The sequence below is a fragment of the Salmo salar genome, chromosome ssa10 (assembly GCF_905237065.1).
Source record: "Salmo salar chromosome ssa10, Ssal_v3.1, whole genome shotgun sequence".
Classification (NCBI taxonomy): domain Eukaryota; kingdom Metazoa; phylum Chordata; class Actinopteri; order Salmoniformes; family Salmonidae; genus Salmo; species Salmo salar.
In genome coordinates this window covers 37835807-37849403 of record NC_059451.1, presented here as the reverse complement: position 1 = coordinate 37849403, position 13597 = coordinate 37835807, and the positions used below count along the sequence as shown (strand labels likewise).

At 44.2% G+C, this 13597-nt stretch overlaps 1 protein-coding gene across 17 annotated transcripts in view; it reads right to left on the bottom strand.

The window, feature by feature from the left end:
* ptprfa (protein tyrosine phosphatase receptor type Fa) overlaps nt 1–13597 on the bottom strand; it is a 370993-nt gene that overhangs the window by 73337 nt on the left and 284059 nt on the right. For 11 of the 17 annotated variants that reach the window (XM_045687724.1, XM_045687725.1, XM_045687723.1 and 8 more), the window contains one exon: nt 5212–5238. The exons of the other annotated variants lie outside the window; for them this stretch is intronic. In XM_045687724.1, coding sequence (XP_045543680.1) covers nt 5212–5238 — 27 coding nt within the window. The remainder of the gene's footprint in view (nt 1–5211; nt 5239–13597) is intronic. 17 annotated transcript variants of the gene reach the window in all.

The window sequence follows — 13597 nt, the reverse complement described above, 5'->3', positions numbered from 1 at the left end:
TACCCCTCACCCTAACCCTCCACCTCGATCACCAGGAAGGCCTCACACTCACCCTAACCCTCCACCTCGATCACCAGGAAGGCCTACCCCTCACCCTAACCCTCCACCTCGATCACCAGGAAGGCCTACCCCTCACCCTAACCCTCCACCTCGATCACCAGGAAGGCCTCACACTCACCCTAACCCTCCACCTCGATCACCAGGAAGGCCTCACCCTCACCCTAACCCTCCACCTCGATCACCAGGAAGGCCTCACACTCACCCTAACCCTCCACCTCGATCACCAGGAAGGCCTCACACTCACCCTAACCCTCCACCTCGATCACCAGGAAGGCCTCACACTCACCCTAACCCTCCACCTCGATCACCAGGAAGGCCTCATACTCACCCTAACCCTCCACCTCGATCACCAGGAAGGCCTACCCCTCACCCTAACCCTCCACCTCGATCACCAGGAAGGCCTCACACTCACCCTAACCCTCCACCTCGATCACCAGGAAGGCCTACCCCTCACCCTAACCCTCCACCTCGATCACCAGGAAGGCCTCACCCTCACCCTAACCCTCCACCTCGATCACCAGGAAGGCCTACCCCTCACCCTAACCCTCCACCTCGATCACCAGGAAGGCCTCACACTCACCCTAACCCTCCACCTCGATCACCAGGAAGGCCTACCCCTCACCCTAACCCTCCACCTCGATCACCAGGAAGGCCTACCCTCACCCTAACCCTCCACCTTGATCACCAGGAAGGCCTCACACTCACCCTAACCCTCCACCTCGATCACCAGGAAGGCCTACCCCTCACCCTAACCCTCCACCTCGATCACCAGGAAGGCCTCACACTCACCCTAACCCTCCACCTCGATCACCAGGAAGGCCTCATACTCACCCTAACCCTCCACCTCGATCACCAGGAAGGCCTACCCCTCACCCTAACCCTCCACCTCGATCACCAGGAAGGCCTCACACTCACCCTAACCCTCCACCTCGATCACCAGGAAGGCCTACCCCTCACCCTAACCCTCCACCTTGATCACCATTTCAGACCTGATTTTCACTTACGAAAAATGTATCAACCCCTGCAAAAATGTCAATTATAATCCTCATAATAATTCACATTTCCTGTTGTGTAGGATAATTTTCTTGCTGTTGCAAACTGGCTCAAATTATGATCCTACATCTTCAGATCTTCAGATGTAGGATCTTAATTTGACGACCCTGTTGCAATGTAGGATACTTAAAACTTGTAATGTATTTGAGGTTAAAAAAGTTATCTGACGGTTGTAATTTTCCACTACACAAATGTCCATGAATTATAATCCACATTTCCTGTTGCTGCAGGAAATGATTTTCCTTCTTTAGCAAACTGGCTAAAATGAAGAACCTACATCTGAACCTGTCTGGCATTAGGAACAGATTATCTTGTCAAAAGACTCCGGAGCAGAGCATTCCAGTCCCAGGGGGAGTTTCTGTGAAGGATGGATGGGATGGGTTTGATTTCCCTGTGTGACACTGTAAGGTGAGTCCAGGACCTCTGTCTGTTTATTCTAGGATGGTATCAGAATATGAATCTCTGTTCAGAGGAAGTTGGATAGTACCCACCAATACACACACACACACACACACACACACACACACACACACACACACACACACACACACACACACACACACACACACACACACACACACACACACACACACACACACACACACACGAGCACGCACATGCACAAACAGTAAATTGGCCAACAACAATATATAAACAACACAAAAGGAAAGGCCTAGCAAACCAGCAAATCAACAGTCTGCATCACTGGGCCGTGTGCACCTTCCATAACACAACAGAAACATACAAACCAGCAAATCAACAGTCTGCATCACTGGGCTGTGTGCACCTTCCATAACACAACAGAAACATACAAACCAGCAAATCAACAGTCTGCATCACTGGGCTGTGTGCACCTTCCATAACACAACAGAAACATACAAACCAGCAAATCAACAGTCTGCATCACTGGGCTGTGTGCACCTTCCATAACACAACAGAAACATACAAACCAGCAAATCAACAGTCTGCATCACTGGGCTGTGTGCACCTTCCATAACACAACAGAAACATACAAACCAGCAAATCAACAGTCTGCATCACTGGGCTGTGTGCACCTTCCATAACACAACAGAAACATACAAACCAGCAAATCAACAGTCTGCATCACTGGGCTGTGTGCACCTTCCATAACACAACAGAAACATACAAACCAGCAAATCAACAGTCTGCATCACTGGGCTGTGTGCACCTTCCATAACACAACAGAAACATACAAACCAGCAAATCAACAGTCTGCATCACTGGGCCGTGTGCACCTTCCATAACACAACAGAAACATAAAAGAGCAGGAATTCACAGCACACTCAACTGGCGGGAGTCAAAATGTATTCAACAACACAACGTAGCATGACGTTCAGCAGCACTCACACCATCTCAGCTGTTACTCAAACTGTAAATCCACTTTTTAGTAAAAGCCAGGAAGTGTGGTTCAGGTGATTCAAGAGTGGCAGCAGAGAGCTCAGGACTCAGGTTTCTGGTTTCTGTTTGACAGAGCACAGCAAAGGCCAGGTCAGGACTATTATAACACAACACCCATGCCTGTGTGTGTGTGTGTGTGTGTGTGTGTGTGTGTGTGTGTGTGTGTGTGTGTGTGTGTGTGTGTGTGTGTGTGTGTGTGTGTGTGTGTGTGTGTGTGTGTGTGTGTGTGTGTGTGTGTGTGTGTGTGTTTTACCATACCATACCTGGCAGGTAGACAGACAGGTATAAATCAATACTATGTGTGGCTGGCTGTCCAAGACAATTACACACACATAATCCATAAGGACACCTTTATTCCTGCCGAACCAAAACAAAAGAGGATTTACAGCTGTAACGCTTCAAACACACACACACACACGCACACACCTCATGTACAAACCATGATCAAACACACAGTATGGCACACATTGTGCAGTATGCATCATGTCTTCAGCAGGACTCTCTCACCAACCTCAGAAGCACAGCAGCGTTGAGTGGAGCTGCGTTCCCCCACTTGAAGTGTATTGAAATGTGTCTGTGTTCATATCAAAGCTGAGGCAGAGTAGAGGTGACTGAAGGAGTGCTGCAGACTAGGCCTGCGTCCCAAATAGCACTTTATTCCCTTACAGTGCACTACTTTTGACCAGGGCCCAGAGGACTCTATTCAAAAGTAGTACACTATATGGAATAGGGGGGCAGTTGGGACACGGACTGGAACTCACAGTTCTGCCTGAGAACCCTCTGTGCTCCACCCCCCAACCAGATTTGTCACACACTCCCCTCCCTAAACCCTCCACACTCCCCCACTTCAAGCCGTACACCTACACCCTCCACACTCTGGGCCGTACACCTACACCCTCCACACTCCCAGCACCACCCACCTTCCTCACACAACACACTTGGTAAGTAAGAAGCCTAAGGAGGAAAGGAGAAGCATTTTAAGGAGGAAATGAGACAAGGAAATCTCCATGAGAATTCCTAAAAATACATTTTGTTCTTGTTTTGTGACGAGTGAAAAGTTCAGTTGGACGAGACAGGGACCTGCTGTAAGAAGGTTGCTGACTGATTGATGACTGACAGATTGACAGAGAGTAAAGGTGGAGAAGCATTACTATCCACAGGTAACTGCCAAAGATAAAGGAAACACCATCAAAAAGTGTCTTAAAATAGGGCATTGGGCACCACGAGCCAGAACAGCTCAATGCGCCTTGGCATAGGTTCTACAAGTGTCTGGAACTCTATTGGAGGGATGCAACACCATTATTCCACAAGAAATTCCATCATTTGGTGTTTTGTTGATGGTGGTGGAAAACGGTGTTTCAGGAGCCGCTCCAGAATCTCCCATATGTGTTCATTTGGGTTGAGATCTGGTGTCTGAGCTGGCCAGGGCATATGGTTTACATCGTTTTCATGCTCATCAAACTATTCAGTGACCACTCGTGCCCTGCGAATGGGGGCATTGTCATCCTATGGGGGCATAGCCATGGTAGCCAAAATAATCGGCATCTGGGCAGCATTTTTATACACGACCCTAAGCATGATAGGATGTTAATTGCTTAGGAACTGCTCAGGAACGACACCTGTATGGAAGAACCTGCTTTCAATATACTTTATATCCCTCATTTACCCAAGTGTTTCCTTTATTTTGGCAGTTATCTGTATGTGTAAATTAAAATCTAGCTAGAAAGAGACGATCCAGCGAGAAAAAGATACTGTAGATAGTGAAAACAGAAAGTAGAAATAGAGGTGGAGTGAAAAGGGCCTAGGGGAAAAAAAAGAGGAGGGAGGAGATTGGAGCGGAAGAAATGAATAGGACTAGGCTATAGCTAGAGAACTTATGAGATAAACTGTAGCATGATAATAATGCTCAGTTAAGGTCATGTATAAACTGTAGCATGATAATAATGCTCAGTTAAGTTCATGTGTAAACTGTAGCATTATAATAATGCTCAGTTAAGGTCATGTATAAACTGTAGCATTATAATAATGCTCAGTTAAGTTCATGTATAAACTGTAGCATTATAATAATGCTCAGTTAAGGTCATGTATAAACTGTAGCATGATAATAATGCTCAGTTAAGGTCATGTATAAACTGTAGCATGATAATAATGCTCAGTTAAGTTCATGTAAAAACTGTAGCATTATAATAATGCTCAGTTAAGGTAATGTATAAACTGTAGCATGATAATAATGCTCAGTTAAGGTCATGTATAAACTGTAGCATGATAATAATGCTCAGTTAAGGTCATGTATAAACTGTAGCATGATAATAATGCTCAGTTAAGGTCATGTATAGGTTATGTCTCATATCATAGAAAACAGTTTTTAAGGAACAAGAGGCACTTTACCCTGTTACAGTTACATTACATGAAAAAAATTATGACGTGGAAAAACTTATTTCACATACTATGTGCTCCCTGTCTGGCTCTTTCTTTCTAAAGTGAAATGTTCCTACAAGTCTGACTGCTTGAGGTTAAGGGAAGGAGAGAGTGTTAGTCCCCAGACAGAGAGAAATAGAGAGGGATTGGGAGAGGATAGGGAGAGGATAGGGAGAGAGAGAACAGAGAGAGCTCCCCATGGGCCCACGGACCTTCAAACTGCACCGCACCCAGCACACACTACACACTTCTCCTACTCACATAGTCCATGGTATCCTCAACGTTCCACTGATGACAGGGAGCAGACAGGAGGGAGGGAGAGAGGAAGTCAAACACAGGACAGCATAGATGGAACAAAAAAAAAGATAGAACTTTTTTTTCTCTGTAGGTAAGAAAAGGGCCATAGGCCATCCTACAGGCACTGCAACAGCAGCATGCTCAGTCTCCAGGTGATTAGTGACTGGAAGACTGGGAGAGGAAACTAGAGGGGGAGGGAAAGGGTTAACATGCAGTAATGGATACAGGTAGATGGTTGGATGGAGGGTGGTTGCTCTCCACAGCGCCACCTAGAGAGCAGGGGAGCACAGCTCATGTCCTGAGGGGCAATCTCTGTTGGTGGGACATCCCTGCTGGTGTACTTGCTGTGTGGGTTTATCGATCAGGGGAAGACAATTATCAAAAGACAATCCTGATAACTTACCTGCAACGTCATTCCAACCTCTTGCAAACATATAGTGTGTCTGAAAACATGTCAATATATATATCCCAACCCTTGACATAACAAAACGTTCGAAACAAATTCATCAATCTTAGAAATTCTTAGAAAGTGGCCTGCATGGTTTTGAGACACAAATCGACTGCCTTGTTATTCCATTGGTATGATTGATGCTTTTTGTTCAGATATTTCAGATGGCCAATAGTGGTTGACATCCAAGCCAGGATGACATTATATGAACCAACACAAAAAGGAAGATAAGCAATAACAAGAAAAATCCTCTGAGCTATAGGGTGTAGGAAGTAACTCTGAAGTCTAACTCGGTCTTCAATGGGCTGATGATAACAAGCTCTCATCATCTAGAGAGAAAGAAAGTGGGGGAGAGTGTGTGTCTGTCTGTCTGTGTGTGTATGTGTGTCTATCTGTGTGTGCGTGTGTGTGTGTGTGTCTGTGTGTGTCTGTCTCTCTCTCTGTGTGTGTGTGTGTGTGTGTGTGTGTGTGTGTGTGTGTGTGTGTGTGTGTGTGTGTGTGTGTGTGTGTGTGTGTGTGTGTGTGTGTGTGTGTCTGTGTGTCTGTGTGTCTCACTGAGAAACAGAGAGAGAGAAAGACAGAGTGAGAGAGAGACAGAGAGAGAGACAGAGAGAGACAGAGAGAGACAGACAGAGAGAGAGAGACAGAGACAGAGAGACAGACAGAGACAGACAGAAGCAGAGAGAGAGACACCCATAGCTATTGGCTGGTGGTTTAGCTGTCCTGTGCTGATGTAATGTGCCTGTCAGTGAGTTGAGATTACATTTCACCTTCAGAGGTTAGAGCCCTTTTGCTTATTCAGCAGCCAGTCTGGAGATTACATTTTTCTTTTTTGCCGTGAGGTACCTGCACCACCTATTCCCTTCATTCACGCTTCCCTTTGAAATAAAGCTGGCTAGAGCCCCTTAAACCCTACAACCCCCTCCCAGCTTTCCTCCCAGCCTTCCTCCCAGACCCCCTCCGAGGCTCACCCCTCCATTCTTCCCCATTCCTCCCAGACTCAGCCAGTAGAGGCTATTTCTCTTCTGAGTAAAGGCAGTAATGGCTGATGGAGATTCGATTTGGTCTCTCTCTCTTTCTCTCTCTCTCTCTCAAACCCTCGACACATAGCAGGTACCACAGAAGAATTGATTCAGAGACACAGGGCATTTGTATTCTGCTCCACGACCTTGCTGACTAACGGAAAATAAAAGACAAAGGGGCACGCTCCTTTTTCTAGCTTCTTAAAAAATAGCCTTATCATAAACAAGGGCTGCAGGGCGGGCAGACCAGGGGTGCAGTGCTAGTCCCCTATTGGAAGTGCAGGTTATGCACTAAATCAAGGAAAGATGCATCATCATAGCACAGCGAACGCTAAGGACAATAAACAGTCTGAGAAACTGTCTCTCTGTTTCATAAAGTAATTGCTGTGTTCCTTCACTAGCAAGGATTCTGTCTGGAGTTCAGAGCGAGCCATAATCGTAACATATTCCATTTGTACTTTGTGATCACACACTATTTCCTTAGTAGCAGTCTCAATAGCTTGGAAGAAAGACTACAGAATGGGATAAGCTTATTCCAGAAACTAAAGGGCCATCCTAAAAACACCTCAGGCAACATCCTCAGAAAGAGCTACTGACATTCTGTAGCATTAGTTGTGGCATTACATGTGATATTAGATGTGATATTAAATGTAATATTAGATGTGATATTAGATGTAATATTAGATGTCATATTAGATGTGATATTAGATGTCATATTAGATGTAATATTAGATGTCATATTAGATGTGATATTAGATGTAATATTATATGTCATATTAGATGTGATATTAGATGTAATATTAGATGTCATATTAGATGTCATATTAGATGTAATATTAGATGTGATATTAAATGTAATATTAGATGTGATATTAGATGTAATATTAGAGAGGATATTAGATGTGATTTAGATGTGATATTAGATAGGATATTAGATGTCATATTAGATGTGATATTAGATATTATATTAGATATTAGATGATATTAGATGTGATATTAGATGTGATATTAAATGTAATATTAGATGTCATATTAGATGTCATATTAGATGTAATACACAGTGTCTTCTGATCCCTCCTGTCTCAGCCTCCAGTATTTATGCTGCAGTAGTTTATGTGTCGGGGGGCTAGGGTCAGTCTGTTACATCTGGAGTATTTCTCTTGTCTTATCCGGTGTCCTGTGTGAATTTAAATATGCTCTCTCTAATTCTCTCTTTCTCTCTCTCTTTCTTTCTTTCTCTCGGAGGACCTGAGCCCTAGGACCATGCCTCAGGACGAACTGGCATGATGACTCCTTGCTGTTCCCAGTCCACCTGGCCGTGCTGCTGCTCCAGTTTCAACTGTTCTGCCTGCGGCTATGGAACCCTGCCCTGTTCACCGGACGTGCATGTTGCACCCTCGACAACTACTATGATTATTATTATTTGACCATGCTGGTCATTTATGAACATTTTAACATCTTGACCATGTTCTGTTATAATATCCACCCGGCACAGCCAGAAGAGGACTGGCCACCCCTCATAGCCTGGTTCCTCTCTAGGTTTCTTCCTAGGTTTTTGGCCTTTCTAGGGAGTTTTTCCTAGGGAGTTTTTCCTAGCCACCGTGCTTCTTTCACATGCATTGCTTGCTGTTTGGGGTTTTAGGCTGGGTTTCTGTACAGCACTTTGAGATATCAGCTGATGTACGAAGGGCTATATAAATAAATTTGATTTGATTTTGATTTGATGTAATATTAGATGTGATATTAGATGTAATATTAGATGTGATATTAGATGTCATATTAGATGTCATATTAGATGTGATATTAGATGTCATATTAGATGTAATATTAGATGTGATATTAGATGTGATATGGCAAACATCAGAGTTGAGAGTACTCCCCTTAAACAGAACACTTCAAATGTGTGTATCAGAAATATCTTAGCTGGAGGCTAAGTCATCACACAACACAAATTATCTCCACAACCCATAAAAACACTTGACAACAGTCAATAACTGAAGACGAGTGAAGGGAAAAGATTGACACATTCTCATTACACAGTGAACCATGAGAAAACAGTGTGCATTTGACTTAAGTTGAGTGGAATTGAGTGGAAAAGCTCTTTGATAGAATGTGTTGTGAGTCTTGACTCCAGTTTTTAAAGGAGGAGGTGGTGGGAAGGTGAGGTGTAGGTGTGGGGGCGGTACTGAACTCTATACTACCTTGCAGCCTTGGAGTAGCTGCCAGTCACAGCATCCTTCTTTGGGTGAGGTCATGACTGTGTGACGGTGGCACCTGAGGGACAAACTGAACACATCAAAGGCCATTTAGCCTGTTTGACCTCAGTGTTAAATGAGTCAGTGAGTAGAACTGGAAGGCCGGTACACAGACTACCACATAGAGCTTCAAGGCTGTGTGTTTGTGAGTGGATGTCTGACTCTGAGGCTGTACTCCAAACGGCTCTCTATTTTAAAAGTAGTGCACTATATAGGGAATATGGTGCCCTTTGGGATGCTGCCTCTGACTAAGCAGTGTTTATGCAGTATGTGTCACACAGTGCAGGTCAAAGGGTACTCCACTGCTTGAGCCACACTCACTCACTGACACCAGAAAGGTCAATGCTACTGGACTACAGGACTCTGGACAACACTAAAGCTATAATTTACTCTGCCCTGCTGCACAGTTCTATTAATAAGAAACTAGACCACTCCATTGACTGCTAGCAAAGGTCCTTCATCTCCAAGGTCATGGGTTCAATTCCTGCAGGGATCGTATAGACTTAGTCGCATTGAGTACCTTATTCCTCTTGGAGTGACTATATGTACTGTACACTGTATAAGGAACAACTGGCCTGCTTTCGTTATAGATACTGAAGAATTTATAGATATTCCTTTGTTATATATATTTGCGTAGGCATAGGTTGCATTTTGTTGACTTCTAGAGACAGTCTTATCTAGCGTTATTCATTTAACGGTGGTGTTTATTTCAGTTAAAGAACGCCTCAGAGATGCTTTGTCAAGATGAATTATCTGGGCACATGTTGCTTGAGGAACCTATAATTCACCCAGAGCAGCAACAGAGAGAAACGTTCAGCATACTGTAGCAACACTGAGACAAGCATTGGGTGAAAAGGTCTCCCAAAATATATTGAAAATCTCCCCTTTCTTGACGTTGTACTTCTCTTTATTTCATAATTCCTTGTAAAACAGAGAGGCCTCTGACACCGAATAAAAAAATAAATGAACCCTTCTCCTGATGCTATCAGCATGGACTTACAGCTAGAGCATAACAGCTCCTTTCTGTTTTAAAACGGAAACAACAGTAGACTGTCTAGTGCCTGCTATTCCAACAGCGAAAGTGGAGACCTCAGCTGAAAACATCCTTTTAAGTAGCAGACACTTATAACACAGTGAGTACAACACCCACACTGACACGAACCCGTCTCATTATAAAATTGCCATATCTATCAATTATATCCTGTGTGCTATGTATCTCATAATTTCCTGTGATCAAATGACTGTCTGCCTGGCACTTGACTGCGACAGCGTGCCTGCTAACACTACATCTCTCTCTCTCTCTCTCTCTCTCTCTCTCTCCCTCTCTCCCTCTCTCTCCCTCTCCATCTCTTTTTAATGAAGAGTGTCCCATTACCTGTCCTTTAGCAGCATAGCAACTCCAATCCTTTTCGGAACATTTAGTTTTGTGACAGGTGGTTGGTCGCTCAAGCAGTTTTAATACAGCTCTATGGTCGTGGATGGCAGAAGGCAGTATATATGTCTTGCTCCAGTTAGCTTCACACATAGCTGCCTGCCTGAAACGTATCGAAGCATGCCTGGCAGCTCTGCTTGAACAGGATTAAGGAAATACCTTAGGGATCTGGGTTAAATGGAAGGAGAGAAGACTATCTACTGTATGCTGATCAAAAATATAAACGCAACGTGCAACAAATTCAACGATGTTACTGAGTTACTGTTCATATAAGGGTATCAGTACATTGATATAAATTCATTAGGCCCTAATCTATGGATTTCACATGACTGGGTAGGGGCGCAGGTCTCCCCACTTGGGAGCCAGTGCCAACAATCAGAATAAGTTTTCCCCCAAAAAAGGGCTTTATTACAGACAGAAATACTCTTCAGTTTCATCAGCTGTCTGGGTGGCTGGTCTCAGGTGAAGAAGCCGGATGTGGAGGTCCTGGGCTGGCGTGGTTACATATGGTCTGCGGTTGTGAAGCCGGGTTAGACGTACTGGCAAATTCTCTAAAACGACGTTGGAGGTGGCTTATGGTAGAGAAATGAACATTCAATTATCTGGCAACAGCTCTGGTGGACATTCCTGCAGTAGGACATGCCAACTGCACACCCTCAAAACTTGAGACATCAGTAGCATTGTGTTGTGTTACAAAACTGCACATTTTAGAGTGGCCTTTTATTGTCCCCAGCACAAGGTGCACCTGTGTAATGATCATGCTGTTTAATCAGTTTCTTGATATGCCACACCTGTCAGGTGGATGGATTATCTTAGAAAATAAAATATACTCACTAACTGGGATGTAAACACATTTGTGCACAACATTTGAGAGAAATAAGCTTTTGTGCATTTGGAACATTTCTGGGATCTTTTATTTCAGCTGATGAAACATGGGACCAACACTTTACATGTTGCGTTTACATTTTTGTTCAGTATAGTCTTTAGAAGCAACTGTGCTACTGTTAACAAGCACTATAGCGTTCAAATTAATTGTTGCAGACTACACTCGTGGAGAAGACACTAACAACTAACAAATGCACAACTGGGACATTAAAGTCGTAGCCATTTGACAAGAAGAATGTGTGTACTGCCATTTGTGATGTTACAATGTGCACTGTGAAGGTAACAAGAAAGAGAGAGAGTCCAGAGCCTCTTTTCTCTGTGCAGTAAATATATGCAGAGAGTATGGGCTTCAAGCACCAAGGTTGCCCTTGTTTAGCGATAATCGCTTCTTACCACCCACACACCACGACAGACTCTCACTCCCTCTCCCCAATTCCCCTCCTCTTTCTCTCCTCTCTCCCTCTCTTTTTCCTCTACTATCTCTCCCTCACTCTCTCCTTCTCTCCTCCACTCCCTCCCTCCTTCTCTCGATCTCCACTCTCCATCTCTCACTCTCCCCCTTCCCTCTCACAGTGACCTGTCTCTGCTGAAGCATACGTTTTCCAGGGCTCCAGGAGACACAGATCAGTGTTTGACAGCTCAAGACAATCTTATCTGATCAGACAAGCCTCACGCTTCACAGCCATCAACACTGGGGCCTCTTAGAATCCTTCAGGTGTCCAAAAATAAGCGAAAGAGAGAGAGAAGAAGATAGAGAATGAGAGAGGGAAGACAGAGAAAGAGAGGGAGATAGAGACAGAGAGAGAGAGTGTGTGTGTGTGTGTGTGTGTGTGTGTGTGTGTGTGTGTGTGTGTGTGTGTGTGTGTGTGTGTGTGTGTGTGTGTGTGTGTGTGTGTGTGTGTGTGTGTGTGTGTGTGTGTGTGTGTGTGTGTGTGTGTGTGTGTGTGTGTGTGTGTGTGTGTGTGTGTGTGTGCGTGTGTGCGCATGTGCGTGTGTGCGCGTGTGCGCGTGTGTGTGAGTGTGAGTGAGTGATTGAGAGAGACAGAGAGAGAGAGGGAACTACCGGAACCCGCTGGATTCTCCAATTACATTTAACAAAATACAAACCACAAATTCCAATTGGCTATACTTACACACTTTAACATCATCTTCAGCTCTGGCATCTTCCCCAATATTTGGAACCAAGGACTGATCACCCCAATCCACAAAAGTGGAGACAAATTTGACCCCAATAACTACTGTGGGACATGGGCTAAGAGCAACCTTGGGAAAATCCTCTGCATTATCATTAACAGCAGACTCGTACATTTCCACAGTGAAAACAATGTACTGAGCAAATATCAAATTGTCTTTTTACCAAATTACCGTACGACAGACAACCTATTCACCCTGCACACCTTAATTGACAAACAAACAAACCAAAACAAAGGCAAAGTCTTCTCATGCTTTGTTGATTTCAAAAAAAGCTTTTGACTCAATTTGGCATGAGGGTCTGCTATACAAATTGATGGAGAGTGGTGTTGGGGGAAAAACATACGACAATATAAAATCACTAACAACAAGTGTGCAGTTAATATTGGCAAAAAACACACACATTTCTTTCTTCAGGGCCGTGGGCTGAGACAGGGATGCAGCTTGAGCACCACCCTCTTCAACATATATATCAAGGAATTGGCGAGGGCGCCAGAACAGTCTGCAGCACCCTGTCTCACCTTACTAGAATCTGAAGTCAAATGTCTACTGTTTACTGATGATCTGGTGCTTCTGTCACCAACCAAGGAGGGCCTACAGCAGCACCTAGATCTTCTGCACAGATTGTCAGACCTGGGCCCTGACAGGAAATCTCAATAAGACCAAAATAATGGTGTTCCAAAAAAGGTCCAGTCGCCAGGACCACAAATACAAATACCATCTAGACACCGTTGACCTAGAACACACAAAAAACTATACATACCTCGGCCTAAACATCAGCACCACAGGTAACTTCCACAAAGCTGTGAATGATCTGAGAGACAAGGCAAGAAGGGCCTTCTACACCATCAAAAGGAACATAACATTTGACATCCCAATTAGGATCTGGCTAAATATACTTGAATCAGTTAAAGAACCCATTGCCCTTCATGGTTGTGAGGTCTGGGGTCCGCTCACCAACCAAGAATTCACAAAATGGGACAAACACCAAATTGAGACTCTGCATGCAGAATTCTGCAAAAACATTCTCTGTGTACAACATAAAACACCAAATAATGCATGCAGAGCACAATTATCCTGATTACTGCTAATTATCAAAATCCAGAAAATAGCCATT